The sequence below is a fragment of the Brienomyrus brachyistius genome, chromosome 3, assembly GCF_023856365.1.
Source record: "Brienomyrus brachyistius isolate T26 chromosome 3, BBRACH_0.4, whole genome shotgun sequence".
Taxonomy (NCBI): Eukaryota; Metazoa; Chordata; class Actinopteri; order Osteoglossiformes; family Mormyridae; genus Brienomyrus; species Brienomyrus brachyistius.
Window position 1 is genome coordinate 256,040 of NC_064535.1, and position 19,204 is coordinate 275,243.

General features: G+C 49.1%; 2 protein-coding genes across 19 annotated transcripts in view; both read right to left on the minus strand.

Moving 5' to 3' along the window:
- rps6ka2 (ribosomal protein S6 kinase, polypeptide 2) overlaps positions 1-19,204 on the minus strand; it is a 57,989-nt gene that overhangs the window by 3,229 nt on the left and 35,556 nt on the right. For all 3 annotated transcript variants that reach the window (XM_049008074.1, XM_049008075.1, XM_049008076.1), the window contains 15 exons: positions 12,533-12,639; positions 12,136-12,173; positions 11,920-12,062; positions 9,272-9,342; positions 9,082-9,170; positions 8,617-8,681; positions 8,289-8,391; positions 5,038-5,168; positions 3,966-4,091; positions 3,678-3,767; positions 3,409-3,567; positions 3,163-3,324; positions 2,399-2,475; positions 583-700; positions 103-240 (listed from right to left, as the gene is read on the minus strand). In XM_049008074.1, the coding sequence (XP_048864031.1) occupies positions 103-240; positions 583-700; positions 2,399-2,475; positions 3,163-3,324; positions 3,409-3,567; positions 3,678-3,767; positions 3,966-4,091; positions 5,038-5,168; positions 8,289-8,391; positions 8,617-8,681; positions 9,082-9,170; positions 9,272-9,342; positions 11,920-12,062; positions 12,136-12,173; positions 12,533-12,639 (1,617 nt within the window). The remainder of the gene's footprint in view (positions 1-102; positions 241-582; positions 701-2,398; positions 2,476-3,162; positions 3,325-3,408; positions 3,568-3,677; positions 3,768-3,965; positions 4,092-5,037; positions 5,169-8,288; positions 8,392-8,616; positions 8,682-9,081; positions 9,171-9,271; positions 9,343-11,919; positions 12,063-12,135; positions 12,174-12,532; positions 12,640-19,204) is intronic.
- Positions 5,175-8,233, minus strand: LOC125738777 (uncharacterized). Of its 16 annotated transcripts, none has more exons than XM_049008081.1 (4): positions 7,561-8,233; positions 7,177-7,464; positions 6,697-6,792; positions 5,175-6,504 (listed from the first exon to the last, which is right to left on the minus strand). In XM_049008081.1, the coding sequence occupies exons 1-4, from the start codon at positions 8,154-8,156 to the stop codon at positions 5,991-5,993; spliced, it is 1,494 nt and encodes a 497-aa protein (XP_048864038.1). In that variant the 5' UTR covers positions 8,157-8,233; the 3' UTR covers positions 5,175-5,990. The 16 variants fall into 16 exon arrangements, 15 of the variants coding, with proteins under 15 accessions (XP_048864038.1, XP_048864036.1, XP_048864037.1 ...); XM_049008079.1 differs by having other exon boundaries at positions 6,601-6,792; XM_049008080.1 differs by having other exon boundaries at positions 5,175-6,312; positions 6,409-6,792.

Genomic DNA, 19,204 nt, shown 5'->3' on the forward strand with positions numbered 1-19,204 from the left:
AAACACTACAGGCTAAGCACTCTGAATTACTGCAAGCCCACATTCCTAACCACTAAGCTGTGGGACACAGACCATGCTGACGGTGTGTGGCAGACACCGCACCTTGACAAGCTGCGCGTCCTGTCTGGTGAGCTGACTCTGGGATAGCTGCTCTCGGTTCACCACCCAGGGGTGTCTCAGCACCTGGGGGGCTGTCAGCCGCTGGTGGGGGTCCACGTGGAGCATCCGGGACACGATGTCCTGGGGAGAGAGGCGGCTGCTGTGTGCACTTTGCATGTTCATGTTCTCGACATATTTGGCGGGAGGGAGGGGTTCCAGCATGTGTCTCAATACCCACCCATCACAAAAATATTTGCAGGTTTTGTGGGCTGAGTGTGTGATTGTGTCTGTGTGTTCTGTGATGTGTCCACAGTGCCCCCTGCTGCCTGGGATATCATGTATCTTTATCATTCACAGAATGAAGATAAACTACACAGTCAATTTATGCGCATAAACATCTGGTGCCAATTTGCAGTGTGATTGGGACAGTACACTGTTTCTGTCCAATGACATTTCCCTGGAAGTGGACTCACAAAGAGTTACCTTAGCTGCATCTGACACTGTGTCCCAGTTGCCACCTGAAAGAGCGTATTTCCCGCTGCCAATGCGTGCTAGGATCTCCTCGGGGGTGTCGTCTGGCCCGTTGGCAAATGGGGTGAAGCTGTCAGAAGGGGTTAGAACTGTCAGATCGTGTCTGAACCTCTGCATGCATACGATGTCACTGATTTAAAGCGATGTTACTGATTTAAAGCAATGTCACTGGTTTAACTTGACATTCCCTGACCTCCAGAAAGCTCACATATAGCTCACCGATATTAACTCCTTTGTAGTTGAAACCTGTGTTAATCTAACCCACACCAAATCAGTTCATTACCAGGTTCCACATGGCCTCAGCAGTCGCCGGAAAACTTTGGTGAATGAGGATTGGGCAGTGTGTTGAGTTTCTTGTCACATGACCTGTCTCCTTAGCATGAGGTAATAAAAGCTGAGTGTTTTCAATTCACAGAGTATAATTCTGACCCATAGCACCCCTGCAGTCATGGCCATATTAATGACATATGAATGACATTGTAATATACACTGTTGTTTCACTGGGCTCCTGTAATAAGGTCATACGCAAACATCACTCCCAGGTCAGTGTGCTGATTCAAAAATCAAAGTATACATGTTTTTTTTTTTTTTTTCGAAAAGGTTCCACCAACAGTTCCTGATTTGCCTCTTTCAGCCACAAAAGATTTGTTTTGCTCCAAACCTTGATTACAGGGGGATTTAAACCACAAGCAGCATGCCTGCATGACTCCTGCATGGGTTGCAGTTAGACAGTATTGACCCTACTCTGGGCCTGGCTAACCCAAACCCTAACCTGGGCCTGGCTAACCCTAACCTTAACCTGGGCCTGGCTAACCCTAACCCAAACCCTAACCTGGGCCTGGATAACCCTAACCCAAACCCTAACCTGGGCCTGACTAACCCTAACCCAAACCCTAACCTGGGCCTGGCTAACCCTAACCCAAACCCTAACCTGGGCCTGGCTAACCCTAACCCAAACCCTAACCTGGGCCTGGCTAACCCTAACCCAAACCCTAACCCTGTAATTGCTCCTCCACGGGCCTCAATGTTATGCCCTTTTTTAGCCTGTTTTCTGATACCTGTCCCAAGCCAAGACCACCTCTAGTTTAGCAATGGTGTTCCAGGGCAAATGACAATGAAGCTAACTAAACAGTGAATTCTGGATGAGTAAACAGGTCTTCATCTGGGACAAAGGCTATGAACGTAAGCAAGCGACTCGCCAAGAAGATCTGCTGCAGTGCATTGTGGCAGAAATAAATGACAATTAAGACTCAGTCCAGACAGACCAGACTGAGTCTATCAGGGTTAGCCATGTCCAAAGAGTAACACCAGCATCACACCACAGCACTTAGATGATGGACAGTGTCTGTCCACCAGCTGTCTAGACTCTACCTCTGAGAATCATCTTGCAGAAAACAAAAATGGTATGGATTGACGTAGCTCCTGTAACCACAACAAAATATGACTTATCTGCAGACGTGTCATGGAAGAATAGACCCGTAAACATCACAGAGAGCAACATAATCACTTAACAGAGGGCTGTAGTGTGTGAGCTTGTTTTGTGGTGCAGTAAGCTGTAGTCAGATGAGAATAATAAGTTACATTTATATAGCACCTTTCACAATCTCAAGGTCGCTCTACAGGAAGAGAGTACATGAACAGAATGGGAAATGTACATGGAAGGGAATGTTTAGTTCAGGTTTGGAGGAAGAAAAGGAATAAAAGGAAGAAAAGGAAGAGCAAAATACAGTTACAGGTGTTTCCAGTGAAGTCCTGTGTGATGACTCACCCGGCCAGCATGGTGTACAGCAGTATGCCCAGGCTCCATATGTCACAGGCCGCATCATATCCCTGCCTCTTCAGCACCTGCGGCAGAGGAGATGTACTGTGGGAAAGGCGGCACGGCTCAGGCCACGCAGGGATGGAGCTGAGTGGGATTTCACCCAACCAACAACAACCGTGAACCGATAAGCAGAAAGATGATAATCCTACGAGGTACAGGTTCTTGGATGCTTACAGACACAGTCCCATATCAAGAAGAAAGGGAAACAGCCATAATGGGGGAGAAAGTTACATAAACCAGCATGGTGCCCCCACCAGATGGAGAGATGGCTACCCTGCTCTCATTCTTATATAATCTATCATCTAGAAACCTTAACGTATCTCAAGAGTTCACTAAAGCACCCCAAACTGTCAGTGTGACGGAGCGAGGGAACAACATAGCCAAAGCCAGTGAAAGCCTAAACGAACTGAGTAGGTTACACTCCTGTTTGGCTTCTTTCCACTTTCAGAATGATTATTTACATTACAAGCATCTTCGTTTGTATGTACCCTCTGACTTCAAAAAGTGCCTTATGTTTGCTTAACTTACCTACAAAACTGTAGAATTTAGACAGAGCACAGAGCAGGAGGGCAAACCCAAAGCATGACAGTAAGCTACAGAATGAGCCGTGGAAGGAGCATTATACAGCACACATGGCATTTCTAGCATTTATAGCTATTTGCTGACTTGTTTTGGACAACCATAGCAGAAATTCTGAGACGTCTTCGCACCTCTGGTGCTACGAAGTTGGCAGTGTAGCAAGGTGTCATCAGAAGGCCGTTCTCGGCCCGCAGCTGCTTGGCGAAGCCGAAGTCGCTGATCCGGATGGACTCGGGGTCTCCAATCTCATCCACATAGAGGATGTTGCTGGGCTTTAAATCTCGATGGACGACCTTCAGGGTCACAAACAATGTATAAAAGATGAGGCATGGCTTCCGGAAGGTGCCCCTGTGTTTCCCAGCTCCTTATGCACGCACCCCCTGTGAGTGGAGGTACTCCACCGTCTTCGTGATGGTGCAGAGAACAGCACTGGCCTCTCGCTCTGAGAAGCACTTCTGGCGGAGGATGCGGTCCAGTAGCTCGCCGCCCCTCATCAGCTCCATCACCAGGTACACATACTTCCCGTCGTCGTACACCTGAGCCACCAAAGACATGCAGAGGTACACAGTTATGAATGTACTTTCATTCAAAGGCCCCCAAACCCTGCTTGCTTCACAGTTGGCTAGCCGTCCAGCATCTTACGCACATCTTTCAGCGTGATGATGTTAGGATGCTGTCCGTATCTCAGCAGGATCTCGATCTCCTCTGATGGATCCTTCTTCGCACGGTCAATAATCTGCAAGAAGGTCAAGCCCATCAATGGGTTGGGTTTCCCAGCAGACCTGGAGGTTTTCATGAATTAGCACTATCTTCTCCAGACAATTAGCCACAGGAATGATTTCAGGCCAATTAAAAATGTAGTTTTACCATTTTTTCAATGGGAACAGATGATTTATAATTACAAGCTGGTAGTCACTTCTCAGAAAAGACGTACTTTCACAGCATACTCCACACTGGTGATTTTATGGATGCAGCGTTTGCAGACGGAGTACGCCCCAACACCAACATCCTCCTTTATTTCATAACCGTCCGTGAAATGGATGTTGTTTCCATGTAATTGCTGCAAAGAAAAAAAAGGAAGTTAAACTATTCGATAAAGAGAAAACAAGGGCCATAGAAACGTTGGTTGAACAGCTAATTCAGCATACGTTTCAGTGTAATGTGGCGATTTTCTTGTTTGGATCGACAGAGACTTAGAAATCCTCATATCCCAGGATTACGATTCTCCTCAGAGCAGCCTGATTATAAACATTTGATTTTGCTGTATCCTCAAGTCCCTCTGATATTCTGCACATTATGTAAAATGCTGTTACATGTAACTGTACGATATAGTACAATATTGAGGAAAAGGACAAGTAAGTAGCAGAGTGATGGCCTGGCTCCCGCTTCGGCCTCAGGGAGATCTGCCGGGTGACAGCACTCCTGCTTAATCGATGCCTGTTAACATTTGCGGTTGGTGTCACCCCGATTTGCATCAAGCTGCACTCTGGGTCAGGCTTGCTGGGGCCATGGCATCAACACAACTTCATGCGTCCAGCACAGAGGAGTCTGTGCTGAGCCAGAACAGCGTCCGGAAGAGGAGATTTGAAGGAGCCCCTTCACTGCTATCCGGAAGGGACCATGTCTCACACCTTCAACACCTGCCATTTCTGCTAGCTATAGTCTGTTCAAATTTCCATAGATATTTTTAACAAATTTTTTACTTTTTACAGAGTATGAGTATTTATGAGTATTTATAGAGTTACAATACAAGTATCACTCATAGTTATTTTGCACTATTATTTTCTTTACCTTACCTTTATTCCTATTGTTGCACTGAGCATGTAAAGGACAAAAGAATTTCCCTCGGGATAAATAAAGTTTTTTCTTATCTTATCTTATCTTATCTTATCTTATATCATTGTCATGCTGATCAATTTCTGTCCTCAGTCACTGATTTTTACTATATGGCTATATGTGTGAATAGTAAGACCGATCAGCCAATCAGCTTAGGAGGTGGTGCCTACCTGCACTATTGGGTTGACAGTGTTGACACTCTGCTCAGTCTGTGAGGGCTCCTGGCTCACGTTGGAAGCGACAAAACTGAATCCGCGGAAGAGCTGGTGTGCATTGGCGCTGGGGGGCACGCCCGGTGAGTCTGCGACATGAGAGTGGAGACTTAGCATGCTGCCATCTGGTGGTTGCTGTGGGGAATACCAGCACTATACTACACCAAGACTGTGAGGCTCTTATCAGAGAGTTGTCTGTGCAGCATTAATTCTGACCCGCCTGCTAGGGCACGCCTCTCATGCTGGGCAAGTGTTTTGGGAAAGTCACTCAGGTCACTGCTGTCTGTTTCATCACTCGGGCACGTGTCCCAGCCATACATTACTGTGTAGTAAACAGTTAAATGTTAAGGACACAGAGGAGAGTGATTCTACAGAATCCCAGCTCCCTAGACATCGATCCCTTACATGCCTGTGAGGCACCTACCCTCACTGCTGCTTCCTCTTGCACCCAGACCGCTGGGAACATGACTCTGGGAGCATTAAAATACACCAAATGGAGGATCGGTATGAATAAGCCATTTCTGTACATGGAGTGGGGTGATTTGTGCACGTGGTTTGATGTAAGTGGTGCCCAGGTGCAGGTGCGGGTGGGGGGCGTAGGACCTGGGGGACAGACGGCTACAGCATCAGATGCATTAAAATTCATCAGCATCAGACATTCTGCAGCCTCACAGTGGCTACTGCTGTCACAAGTGTATTCATCATATTGAAACAAAATGAAAAAAGGCAAATGCACATATTAATACCTATTAAAACCTGTGGTGCAGTTTTGAGATTAAATGAATGAAATTATGTGTAAGAACAAATATGGCATTAAATGACATAAAACTGCAGTTTATATAATGTGATTACACTTTGAAAACCCGTTAGTGTTTCTCAGGTCTTTACTGCTTAGTTTTTATTAATGAAATCTAGTACACACTACCATTTAATTCCTGAGCAGAGCAATTTCTTTTGAATCTGTCCCTAAAGGCCATGTCCCAGTTTAGAAATGTAAGCAAGAGAACCACTGCTCTTTGTGAGCTTGGGATGAGAACGCACCTCAGTCTCTGAATGAGCATTAGTGGGAGGTGCCACAGTGGCGGGGCGGGGCTTACCCGTAGACATGTGGGGAGTAAACTCGGGATGAGAACGCACCTCAGTCTCTGAACGAGCATTAGTGGGAGGCACCACAGTGGTGGGGCGGGGCTTACCCGTAGACGTGTGGGGAGTAAACTCGGGATGAGAACGCACCTCAGTCTCTGAACGAGCATTAGTGGGAGGCACCACAGTGGCGGGGCGGGGCTTACCCGTAGGTGTTTAGGGAGTAAACTTGGGATGAGAACCCACCTCAGTCTCTGAACGAGCATTAGTGGGAGGCACCACAGTGGTGGGGCGGGGCTTACCCGTAGGTGTTTAGGGAGTAAACTTGGGATGAGAACCCACCTCAATCTCTGAACGAGCATTAGTGGGAGGCACCACAGTGGTGGGGCGGGGCTTACCCGTAGACGTGTGGGGAGTAAACTCGGGATGAGAACGCACCTCAGTCTCTGAACGAGCATTAGTGGGAGGCGCCACAGTGGTGGGGCGGGGCTTACCCGTAGACGTGTGGGGAGTAAACTCGGGATGAGAACGCACCTCAGTCTCTGAACGAGCATTAGTGGGAGGCGCCACAGTGGTGGGGCGGGGCTTACCCGTAGACGTGTGGGGAGTAAACTCGGGATGAGAACGCACCTCAGTCTCTGAATGAGCATTAGTGGGAGGTGCCACAGTGGCGGGGCGGGGCTTACCCGTAGACGTGTGGGGAGTAAACTCGGGATGAGAACCCACCTCAGTCTCTGAACGAGCATTAGTGGGAGGCACCACAGTGGTGGGGCGGGGCTTACCCGTAGACGTGTGGGGAGTAAACTCGGGATGAGAACCCACCTCAGTCTCTGAACAAGCATTAGTGGGAGGCACCACAGTGGCGGGGTGGGGCTTACCCATAGACGTGTGGGGAGTAAACTCGGGATGAGAACCCACCTCAATCTCTGAACGAGCATTAGTGGGAGGCACCACAGTGGTGGGGCGGGGCTTACCCGTATACGTGTGGGGAGTAAACTCGGGATGAGAACGCACCTCAGTCTCTGAACGAGCATTAGTGGGAGGCGCCACAGTGGTGGGGCGGGGCTTACCCGTAGACGTGTGGGGAGTAAACTCGGGATGAGAACGCACCTCAGTCTCTGAACGAGCATTAGTGGGAGGCGCCACAGTGGTGGGGCGGGGCTTACCCGTAGACGTGTGGGGAGTAAACTCGGGATGAGAACGCACCTCAGTCTCTGAATGAGCATTAGTGGGAGGTGCCACAGTGGCGGGGCGGGGCTTACCCGTAGACGTGTGGGGAGTAAACTCGGGATGAGAACCCACCTCAGTCTCTGAACGAGCATTAGTGGGAGGTGCCACAGTGGCGGGGCGGGGCTTACCCGTAGATGTGTGGGGAGTAAACTCGGGATGAGAACCCACCTCAGTCTCTGAACGAGCATTAGTGGGAGGCACCACAGTGGTGGGGCGGGGCTTACCCGTAGACGTGTGGGGAGTAAACTCGGGATGAGAACCCACCTCAGTCTCTGAACAAGCATTAGTGGGAGGCACCACAGTGGCGGGGTGGGGCTTACCCATAGACGTGTGGGGAGTAAACTCGGGATGAGAACCCACCTCAATCTCTGAACGAGCATTAGTGGGAGGCACCACAGTGGTGGGGCGGGGCTTACCCGTAGGTGTTTAGGGAGTAAACTTGGGATGAGAACCCACCTCAGTCTCTGAACGAGCATTAGTGGGAGGCACCACAGTGGTGGGGCGGGGCTTACCCGTAGGTGTTTAGGGAGTAAACTTGGGATGAGAACCCACCTCAATCTCTGAACGAGCATTAGTGGGAGGCACCACAGTGGTGGGGCGGGGCTTACCCGTAGGTGTTTAGGGAGTAAACTTGGGATGAGAACCCACCTCAGTCTCTGAACGAGCATTAGTGTGAGGCACCACAGTGGCGGGGCGGGGCTTACCCGTAGGTGTTTAGGGAGTAAACTTGGGATGAGAACCCACCTCAGTCTCTGAACGAGCATTAGTGGGAGGCACCACAGTGGTGGGGCGGGGCTTACCCGTAGGTGTTTAGGGAGTAAACATGGGATGAGAAACCACCTCAGTCTCTGAACGAGCATTAGTGTGAGGCGCCACAGTGGTGGGGCGGGGCTTACCCGTAGGCGTGCGGGAAGTGAACTCGGGGTCGAAGTGGAAGGTGTCCTCTGGCCGTCCCACTGCCGGCTTGAAAGGAGGTTTTACTTCCTTCCTGTACAGTTTCTGCCCCACCCACCCAAAAAAAACAAACAGATAAATACAAGTTTACATTCCTGCCCAATTAGCATAAAGAACACTTACTGCACATCAGTTTACCTGACAGAATCTAAATTATATGCTTAATATTGATTTTTTTTTCTTACATTTTTATCCTTGTATATTTAAAATTCATGTGAAATCCCTGCCTGTTGAGTGGCGCCCCCTGTGCTGCATCCACACCATACTCACATTCCAGTCAATTGAGGTGAAGAATGGGTGCCTCTTAATCTCCTCCACACCGTCGGATCCCGCTCCTTTCGGGAAATCACACGCACATGGTGGGCGGAGCTGACCTGCCGAGGGTTACTATAACCCAGTACACACACACACACACACACACACACACAGACACACACAGATACACACACACACACACACACGCAGGCACACACACACACACATGCAGGCACACACACACACACACACACACACATACACACAGACACACACAAATGCATGCTGCATCTACTGAAAACACTGCTTAACCACTGTCTCCCTTATCATTTCCACTTTCCATCCCTGTACTGCCTTAATTCAATTAATTGAATTTAGAAATACAGTAACGTTTACAACAGATATTAACACCTATTTTCACAGAGCAGGAATAGCATGTGTGAAATGAACAGGCCTGAGCACGTCACGTGGGCTACGCACCGAGCCTGTTGGTGGGATTTCTTTTGAAAAGGGCCCGTAGCAAACTTTGTACTTCTGGACTTAAAAACTGAGGCATTCCAAGTTTAGCTCTGAAACAAAAATGATAAATAATATGTATTAATGCACAACCCTGGCATGGGGTGAGTTATTACGGTATGTCTTTTGCTTCTTTGCTTTCCCTCCCACTCACTTCAGGATGAGTGCCATCGTCTCCTTGCGGTCCTTCCCTTGGAAAGGCAGAGACCCCGTCAGCATTTCGAACTGAAACACAGAGAGATGCCGTTCGTCAGACGCGGAACAGGGCTGCCATTTGCGGCACTCACCCCCCCGGCTTTGTCACGCAGGACACCCAAACAAAGTCAGCAGGAAAACCAACCAACCAACATAAATTACCACAGGGCCACTTACGTAAGGCATTTAATTGATGTGTGAACAGTATCAGACAAATCAGACTCAAAACAGAGCCCGGGACTCCCAGTGTCCACGTAATGCTTCCATTTATATCAAACTCCCCGTCCTACAGTCTCTCCCACTTAGAGAAATAAATATGAAGTCAGCTACATTAACCTAAAAGGATAGGACACCTTTGCCTTCCATTTCTGCAGCTGAAATGCAGCTGCACAGATCTGAAGCCTGTGGCTCCACCCTCTGCTCTCAGCACATCATGCTCATCCTGGCTGAACTGAAAAGCCCCCCCCCCCGATCCCCCCAGCACTGCCGGGGTGTGACAGGACAGCACGCCTCGCTGACTCTTGATGACAGCTCTGCTTCCCATCCCAGTGACATTAAGTGACTTTCTGAATCTGCAAGCTCATGTCTCCTGAGCCTGACTTAATTGCCCAGAAAACACCCGTATCCATGGTGACCCATATAAACCACGGAGACCTGCTCAGTGTAGATGTTCCCTTGAGAGACTTAAACTACGTATCAAAGGAGGCGCTTAAAACCTCATCCGGATGGATATTAGCCGTAACCACTCAACTAATTATCTGAACAGGATAAGCAGCCTCTAAGCTAGCTATCTGAGCAGGGTGAGCAGCCACTAAGCTAGCTATCTGAGCAGGATAAGCAGCCACCAAGCTAGCTATCTGAGCAGGGTGAGCAGCCACTAAGCTAGCTATCTGAGCAGGATAAGCAGCCACTAAGCAAGCTATCTGAGCAGGATAAGCAGCCGCTAAGCTTGCTATCTGAGCAGGATAAGCAGCCGCTAAGCTAGCGGTCTGAGCAGGATAAGCAGCCGCTAAGCTAGCTATCTGAGCAGGATAAGCAGCCACCAAGCTAGCTATCTGAGCAGGATAAGCAGCCATGAAGCTAGCTATCTGAGTAGGATAAACAGCCACTAAGCTAGCTATTTGAGCAGGGTGAGCAGCCACTAAGCTAGCTATCTGAGTAGGATAAACAGCCACTAAGCTAGCTATCTGAGCAGGATAAGCAGCCATGAAGCTAGCTATCTGAACAGGATAAGCAGCCATGAAGCTAGCTATCTGAACAGGATGAGCAGCCGCTAAGCTAGCTATCTGAGCAGGATGAGCAGCCGCTAAGCTAGCTATCTGAACAGGATAAGCAGCCATGAAGCTAGCTATCTGAGCAGGGTGAGCAGCCACTAAGCTAGCTATCTGATCAGGATAAGCAGCCGCTAAGCTTGCTATCTGTGCAGGATAAGCAGCCGCTAAGCTAGCTGTCTGAGCAGGATAAGCAGCCGCTAAGCTAGCTATCTGAGTAGGATAAGCAGCCGCTAAGCTTGCTATCTGTGCAGGATAAGCAGCCGCTAAGCTAGCTGTCTGAGCAGGATAAGCAGCCGCCAAGCTAGCTATCTGAGTAGGATAAACAGCCACCAAGCTAGCTATCTGAGCAGGATAAGCAGCCGCTAAGCTAGCTATCTGAGCAGGATAAGCAGCCACGAAGCTAGCTATCTGAGCAGGGTGAGCAGCCACTAAGCTAGCTATCTGAGTAGGATAAAACAGCCACTAAGCTAGCTATCTGAGCAGGGTGAGCAGCCAAATAAGCTAGCTATCTGAGTAGGATAAACAGCCACTAAGCTAGCTATCTGAGTAGGATAAACAGCCACTAAGCTAGCTATCTGAGCAGGATAAGCAGCCATGAAGCTAGCTATCTGAACAGGATAAGCAGCCGCTAAGCTAGCTATCTGAGTAGGATAAACAGCCACTAAGCTAGCTATCTGAGCAGGATAAGCAGCCATGAAGCTAGCTATCTGAACAGGATGAGCAGCCGCTAAGCTAGCTATCTGAGCAGGGTGAGCAGCCACTAAGCTAGCTATCAGAGCGGGTGAGCAGCCACAAAGCTAATAATAATAATAATAATACATTATTGATCCTTGTGGGGAAATTGTTTTTACACCTCCCTCAACTTGCTCTTTGTAGAGCAGTGGTTCTCAAACTCCTCTGGGACTTGTGTGTAAGGCAGGGATAGCTGAAAAACAAACAGGGCAGTGGGTCCCGTGGACCGAGTTTGAGAACCACTGTTGTAGAGTAAGTTGTCTGCAAAGGGCAGCCACCTGTTAGGGCACCCAGGGAGCTGGGGGTTAAGGGCCTTGCTCAAAGACCCGCAGAAGTGCTGAGGTTGGGTTTGAAATGGCGACCTTCTGATTACAGGCACACAGGGTGAGCAGCCGCCAAGCTAGTTATCTGAGCAGGGTGAGCAGCCGCCAAGCTAGTTATCTGAGCAGGGTGAGCAGCCGCCAAGCTAGTTATCTGAACAGGGTGAGCAGCCACCAAGCTAGCTATCTCAACAGGGTGAGCAGCCGCCAAGCTAGCTATCTGAGCAGGGTGAGCAGCCGCTAAGCTAGCTATCTGAGCAGGGTGAGCAGCCGGCCTGTACCATGAGAACCCCGAAGGACCACCAGTCTGCGCTTTGCGTGTGGCCTCTCCTGTTCACCACTTCAGGGGCCATGTACTCGATGGTCCCACAGAAGGAGTAGGCCCGCTTGTCATGGTCTATTGCCTCTTTGCTCAGGCCAAAATCTGAAACGGAGGAGGCACACGGTGAGAGGGGATCCCCAACCCCATGACAGATGGGGGCAGACCTTAGACTCACCGGTTATTTTGATGTGGCCTTCCTCATCCAGGAGGATGCTGTGAAAGACACAATGGAATCAGACGGTATGTGTGGAATTAGAGTCAGGCCGTAACCCTGTACTGGGTGACTGACTGCTAGGTGGATGACAGATGGATGAGGATAAACTATGGTGTTCTTTCTTCACTCCTCAACTGGCTCATGGGAATTTTCATCACAAGGGGCTATTGCACCCACATCCTTCATCTGGGGGAGAGGGGGGGCATCTCACGAACATCTCACCATCTCACCCAGATGCCCTTTACCTCAATTTCATTTACAAATGGTAATAATCCCCCATGAACACTCATAGGGACATCAAACCAAAAGGCCAATCCCAGGCCAGGGCAGCAGGAAGTGTGTAGTGGTCAGGGCTCACTTCTCCGGCTTGAGGTCCCGGTAGATGATGCCCAAGCTGTGAAGGTGGTCCAGCGCTAGGGCCAGCTCAGCCAGGTAGAACTTCACGTCCTCCTCCGTGAACATTACCTAGCAAAGGAAACCAGAACAGCTGATGTACCATTATGCTGTGACATGGAAGAGCTTTAAATTCAGGTCTGCTCAGGTTGGGCAAGATTTAAGGAGCTCCACCAAAGTGGATGTAGACTGAATACACCGCAGCATCAGTGAAGAATAGCTCTGGGCTGTTCCAGTGGCTTTCCGAAGATGTGTTGTACAGAAGCACCTGGAGTCACAGCTGGAATCACAGCTGCTCTGCATGTCACGTGGGTTTAACACGTGCTCCATGAAGATGAGTGGATTTATGGCGTGAGTAACGATTCATTATCCTGGGAGAAGCAGCATGCAGTCTCAGCAGCAGTGCAGGCCTCTCCAGCACAGCGGCCCAACAAAAGGCAAATGGTGATGGCCATTGCACACAGGTTATCTGAGTCTTCAGACATTCCTTAACATCGTCACTATAGTCTACCAAGTTGTTCTAAACACTTCAACTCATATTATTCACGGCCTTGTATGGGCAGCTTGGTCTCCTAGGGCGGAGAGATGCTATTATCGAGTACAGCAATGGGAAATAATGAGTCAGGTAAGATAAATAATAATGCAATGCACTCAGTGCTAAATGTAATAATTAGGCATGACTAATCCATTCTTAAGGCATAGCGTAATTCCCTGATGTCATCAATTTTACTGTCAGGCATAATTCATTCATAAACACAGTATAAATTCATTACATATAACAGTACAATGGATGGCTAGTTTCAGTAATTTTGTTAGGATGTTGCCCACTGCATTGTGCAGGGGCATAACAAATCATGCATTAGAGTCAATAAACATTAAAGATGACTCACATATCAATGTGAAACCTTGTTTCAGGTCATGAGTTACCATTGGGGAAAATTTCCAGTGAGAGAAAGACATTATCGGACAGGGGCAACCAATTGGTCATGCACAGCGTCAAAGTGTTACCTTCCATTGTGTTACACAGAGCTCTGGTCAGCTTTTTGTACATGAAGACACCAATCTGTCCTATTAATATACCTGAAACTGCCAGGACAGGATTCACAATGGCACTGAATGACTTGCTGTATTATGCGGGTAACCTATGGCAGGCTGAACTCTGAGGTGACAAGTGCATCATGGCAAAGGTGACTAGATTAGTTCAAGGAGATGCAAGCATTTCCATCTGAGACACGAAATTCACTAATGGAGATGTGGGCATCGGCAGCGGAGGTATGGGATTCACTACTGGAGTTGTGATCATCGGCAGCGGAGATGCGGGATTCACTACTGGAGATGCGGGCATTGCCATCGGAGATGAGGACATCGCCATTGGAGACATGGGCATTGCCATTGGAGATCAGAACATCGCCATTGGAGACACGGGCATTGCCATTGGACATGAGGACATCTGCATCAGAAACATGAGCTTTGCCAACGGGGATGAGGATATCGCCATCGGTGACCTGGGCATCGCCATCAGAAAGTATGACATGGGAAAAACAGGCATCGCCATCGTAGATGAGGGTATCAAAAACGTGGGCATCGACATTGGAGATGAGAACATCGCCATCGGAGACATGCACATTCCCTTCGGAGATGAGGACATCGGAAAGACGGGCATCGCCATCGGAGATGTTGGACATCGCCTTCAGAAACACTAGCATTGCCATCGGAGATGACGACATTGCCATCGGAAACACGGGCATTGCCAACGGAGATGAGGACATCGCCATTGAAGACACGGGCATCACCAGTGGAAACATGGGCATCGCCATTGAAGACAAGGACATTCCATCGGAGACAAGGACATTGGCTTCGGAGATACAGGCATTGGTCTTGGAAATGATCACCATCGGAGACGAGGACATTGCCATCAGAAACAAGGGCATTGCCATCAGAGATGAACACATCGCCATGGGAGACACAGACATTGTCATCGGAGACACCGGTATTGCCATCGGATATCAGGACATCGTTATCAGAAATGAGGACATCGCCATAAGAGAAGAGGACATCGCCATTGGAGAAATGGGCATTGCCATTGCAGATGAGAACACCACCATCGGAAACATGAGCTTTGCCATCGGAGATGATGACATCGCCATCAATAATATGGGCATTGCCATCGGAGATGAGGACATCGCCATTGGAGACATGGGCATTCCCATCAGAGATCAGTTCATCGCTATCAGAGATGAGGGCATCGCCATCAGAGACACGGGCATTAATATCGGAGATGAGGATATCACCATCGGAGACACGGGCATTGCCATCGGAGATGAGGACATCGGCATCGGAGACCCAGCCATTGCCATCAGAGATGATGTTATCGAAAACATGGGCATGGAATCGGAAACACGGGTATGAAGATCGGAAATGAGGAAATCGCCATTGGAAACATGAGCTTTGAAATCGGAGATGAGGACATCGCCATCGCTGATACGGGCATCGCCATCGGAGATGATGACATCGGAAACACGGGCATCGCCATCGGAGATGAGGATATCGCCATCGGTGATACGGGCATCGCCATCGGAGATGATGACATCGGAAACACGGGCATCGCCATTGGAGATGAGGACATCGCCAATGGAGATGCAGGAATTGCCATCGGAGATCAGGACATCGCTATTGGAGACATGGGCATTCCCATCAGAGATCAGGACATCGCCATCAGAGACGAGGACATCGCCATTGGAGATGAGAACATTGCCAAAAGAGATGAGGACATCACCATCAGAGACATGAGCTTTGCCATCGGAGATGATGACATCGCTATCGTAGACACGAGCATTACCGTCAGAGATGTGGATATCGCTATTGTAGACACGAGCATTACCGTCAGAGATGAGGATATCGCCATCGGAGACATGGGCATTGCCATCAGATATGAGGACATCAGAAACATGGGCATGGAATCGGAAACACGGGTATGAACATCGGAAATGAGGAAATCGCCATTGGAAACATGAGCTATGAAATCGGAGATGAGGATATCACCATCGGTGATACGGGCATCGCAATCAGAGATGATCACATCGGAAACACGGGTATCGCCATCGCAGATGAGGATATCGCCATCAGAGACGAGTACATCGCCAATAGAGAATCGACATTGCCAGTGGAGATGAGGACCTCAGCATCAGAAACATGAGCTTTGCCATCGGAGATGAGAATATTACCATCTGAGACACGGGCATTACCATCAGAGATGTGGATATCGCCATCGGAGACACGGGCATTGCCATCAGAGATGAGTACATTACTATCGGAAATAAGGAAATCACCATCAGAAACATAAGCTTTGAAGTCGGAGATGAGGATATCGCCATCGGTGATACAGGCATCGCCATCAGAGATGATGACATCGGAAACACGGGCATCACCATCGGAGATGAGGACATCAACATCGGAGACCCAGCCATTGCCATCAGAGATGCTGATATCGGAAACATGAGTATGGAATCGGAAACACGGGTATGAAGATCGGAAATGAGGAAATCACCATTGGAAACATGAGCTTTGAAATCGGAGATGAGGATATCGCCATCGGAGATGATGACATCGGAAACACGGGTATCGCCATCGCCGATCAGGACATCGGAAACACGGGTTTCGCCATCGGAGATGAGGATATCGCCGATGGAGATACAGGAATTCCCATCGGAGATCAGGACATCGCCATTTGAGACATTAGCATTCCCATCGGAGATCAGGACATCGCCATCAGAGATGAGGGCATCGGCATTGGAGATGAGAACATTGCCAACAGAGATGAGGACATCACCATCAGAGACATGAGCTTTGCCATCGGAGATGAGGACATTGCTATTGGAGACATGGGCATTGCCATCGGAGATGAGGACATCACTATCGTAGACACGAGCATTACCGTCAGAGATGTGGATATCGCCATCGGAGACACGGGCATTGCCACTGGAGATGAGGACATCAGCATCAGAAACATGAGCTTTGCCATCGGAGATGAGGATATTACCATCGGAGACACGGGCATTACCATCAGAGATGTGGATATCGCCATCGGAGACACGGGCATTGCCATCAGAGATGAGTACATTACTATCGGAAAAGAGGAAATCACCATCGGAAACATGAGCTTTGAAGTCGGAGATGAGGATATCGCCATCGGTGATACGGGCATCGCCATCAGAGATGATGACATCGGAAACATGGGCATCACCATCGGAGATGAGGACATCGACATCGGAGACCCAGCCATTGCCATCAGAGATGATGATATCGGAAACATGGGCATGGAATCGGAAACACGGGTATGAAGATCGGAGATGAGGATATCGCCATCGGTGATACGGGCATCGCAATCAGAGATGATGACATGGGAAACATGGGTATCGCCATCGCAGATGAGGATATCGGAAACACGGGCATCGCCATCGGAGATGAGGATATTACCATCGGAGATATAGGCATTGCCATTAGAGATGAGAACATTGCCATCAGGCATTGCCATCGGAGAAGAGGATATCACCATTGGAGACATGGGCATCGCCATTAGAGATGAGGACATTGCCATCAGAGACACAAGCATTGCCATCGTACAGGATGACATCGCCATCGTAGACACGGGCATTACAATCAGAGATGTGGATATCGCCATCGGAGATCAGGACATCGGGAACACGGGCATCGCCATCAGAGATGATGACATCGGAAACAAGGGTATCGCCATCGGAGATCATGACATCGGAAACACGGGCATTGCCATCGGAGATGATGACATCACCACCGGAGACACAGGCATTACCATTGGAGCTGAGGACATTGCCATTGGAGGATTGGGCATTGCCATTGGAGATGAGGACATTGCCATCAGAGACACAAGCATTGCCATCGTACAGGATGACATCGCCATCGTAGACACGGGCATTACAATCAGAGATGTGGATATCGCCATCGGAGATGATGACATCAGAAACACGGGTATCGCCATCGCAGATCAGGACATCGGAAACACGGGTATCGCCATCGCAGATGAGGATATCGCCAATGGAGATACAGGAATTGCCATAAGAGATCAGGACATCGCCATTTGAGACATTAGCATTCCCATTGGAGATCAGGACATCGCCATCAGAGATGAGGGCATCGGCATTGGAGATGAGAACATTGCCAAAAGAGATGAGGACATCACCATCAGAGACATGAGCTTTGCCATCGGAGATGAGGATATCGCCATCGGAGACACGGGCATTGCCATCAGAGATGAGGACATCAGAAACATGGGCATGGAATCGGAAACACGGGTATGAAGATCGGAAATGAGGAAATCGCCATTGGAAACATGAGCTTTGAAATCGGAGATGAGGATATCGCCATCGGTGATACGGGCATCGCAATCAGAGATGATGACATCGGAAACACAGGTATCGCCATCGCAGATGAGGACATCGCCATCAGAGACGAGGACATCGCCATTAGAGAAACGGGCATTGCCACTGGAGATGACGACATCAGCATCAGAAACATGAGCTTTGCCATCGGAGATGAGGATATAACCATCAGAGAAACGGGCATTACCATCAGAGATGAGGACATTACTATCGGAAATGAGGAAATCACCATCGGAAACATAAGCTTTGAAGTCGGAGATGAGGATATCGCCATCGGTGATACGGGCATCGCCATCAGAGGTGATGATATCGGAAACATGAGTATCGCCATCGGAGATGAGGACATCGCCAACGGAGATACGGCCATTGCCATCGGAGATCAGGACATCGGGAACACGGGCATCGCAATCAGAGATGATGACATCGGAAACAAGGGTATCGCCATCGGAGATCATGACATCGGAAACACGGGCATTGCCATCGGAGATGATGACATCACCACCGGAGACACGGGCATTACCATTGGAGCTGAGGACATTGCCATTGGAGGATTGGGCATTGCCATTGGAGATGAGGACATTGCCATCAGAGACACAAGCATTGCCATCGTACAGGATGACATCGCCATCGTAGACACGGGCATTACAATCAGAGATGTGGATATCGCCATCGGAGATGATGACATCAGAAACACGGGTATCGCCATCGCAGATCAGGACATCGGAAACACGGGTATCGCCATCGCAGATGAGGATATCGCCAATGGAGATACAGGAATTGCCATAAGAGATCAGGACATCGCCATTTGAGACATTAGCATTCCCATTGGAGATCAGGACATCGCAATCAGAGATGAGGGCATCGGCATTGGAGATGAGAACATTGCCAACAGAGATGAGGACATCACCATCAGAGACATGAGCTTTGCCATCGGAGATGAGGATATAACCATCAGAGAAACGGGTATTACCATCAGAGATGTGGATATCGCCATCGGAGACACGGGCATTGCCATCAGAGATGAGGACATTACTATCGGAAATGAGGAAATCACCATCGGAAACATAAGCTTTGAAGTCGGAGATGAGGATATCGCCATCGGTGATACGGGCATCGCCATCAGAGGTGATGATATCGGAAACATGAGTATCGCCATCGGAGATGAGGACATCGCCAACGGAGACACGGCCATTGCCATCGGAGATCAGGACATCGGGAACACG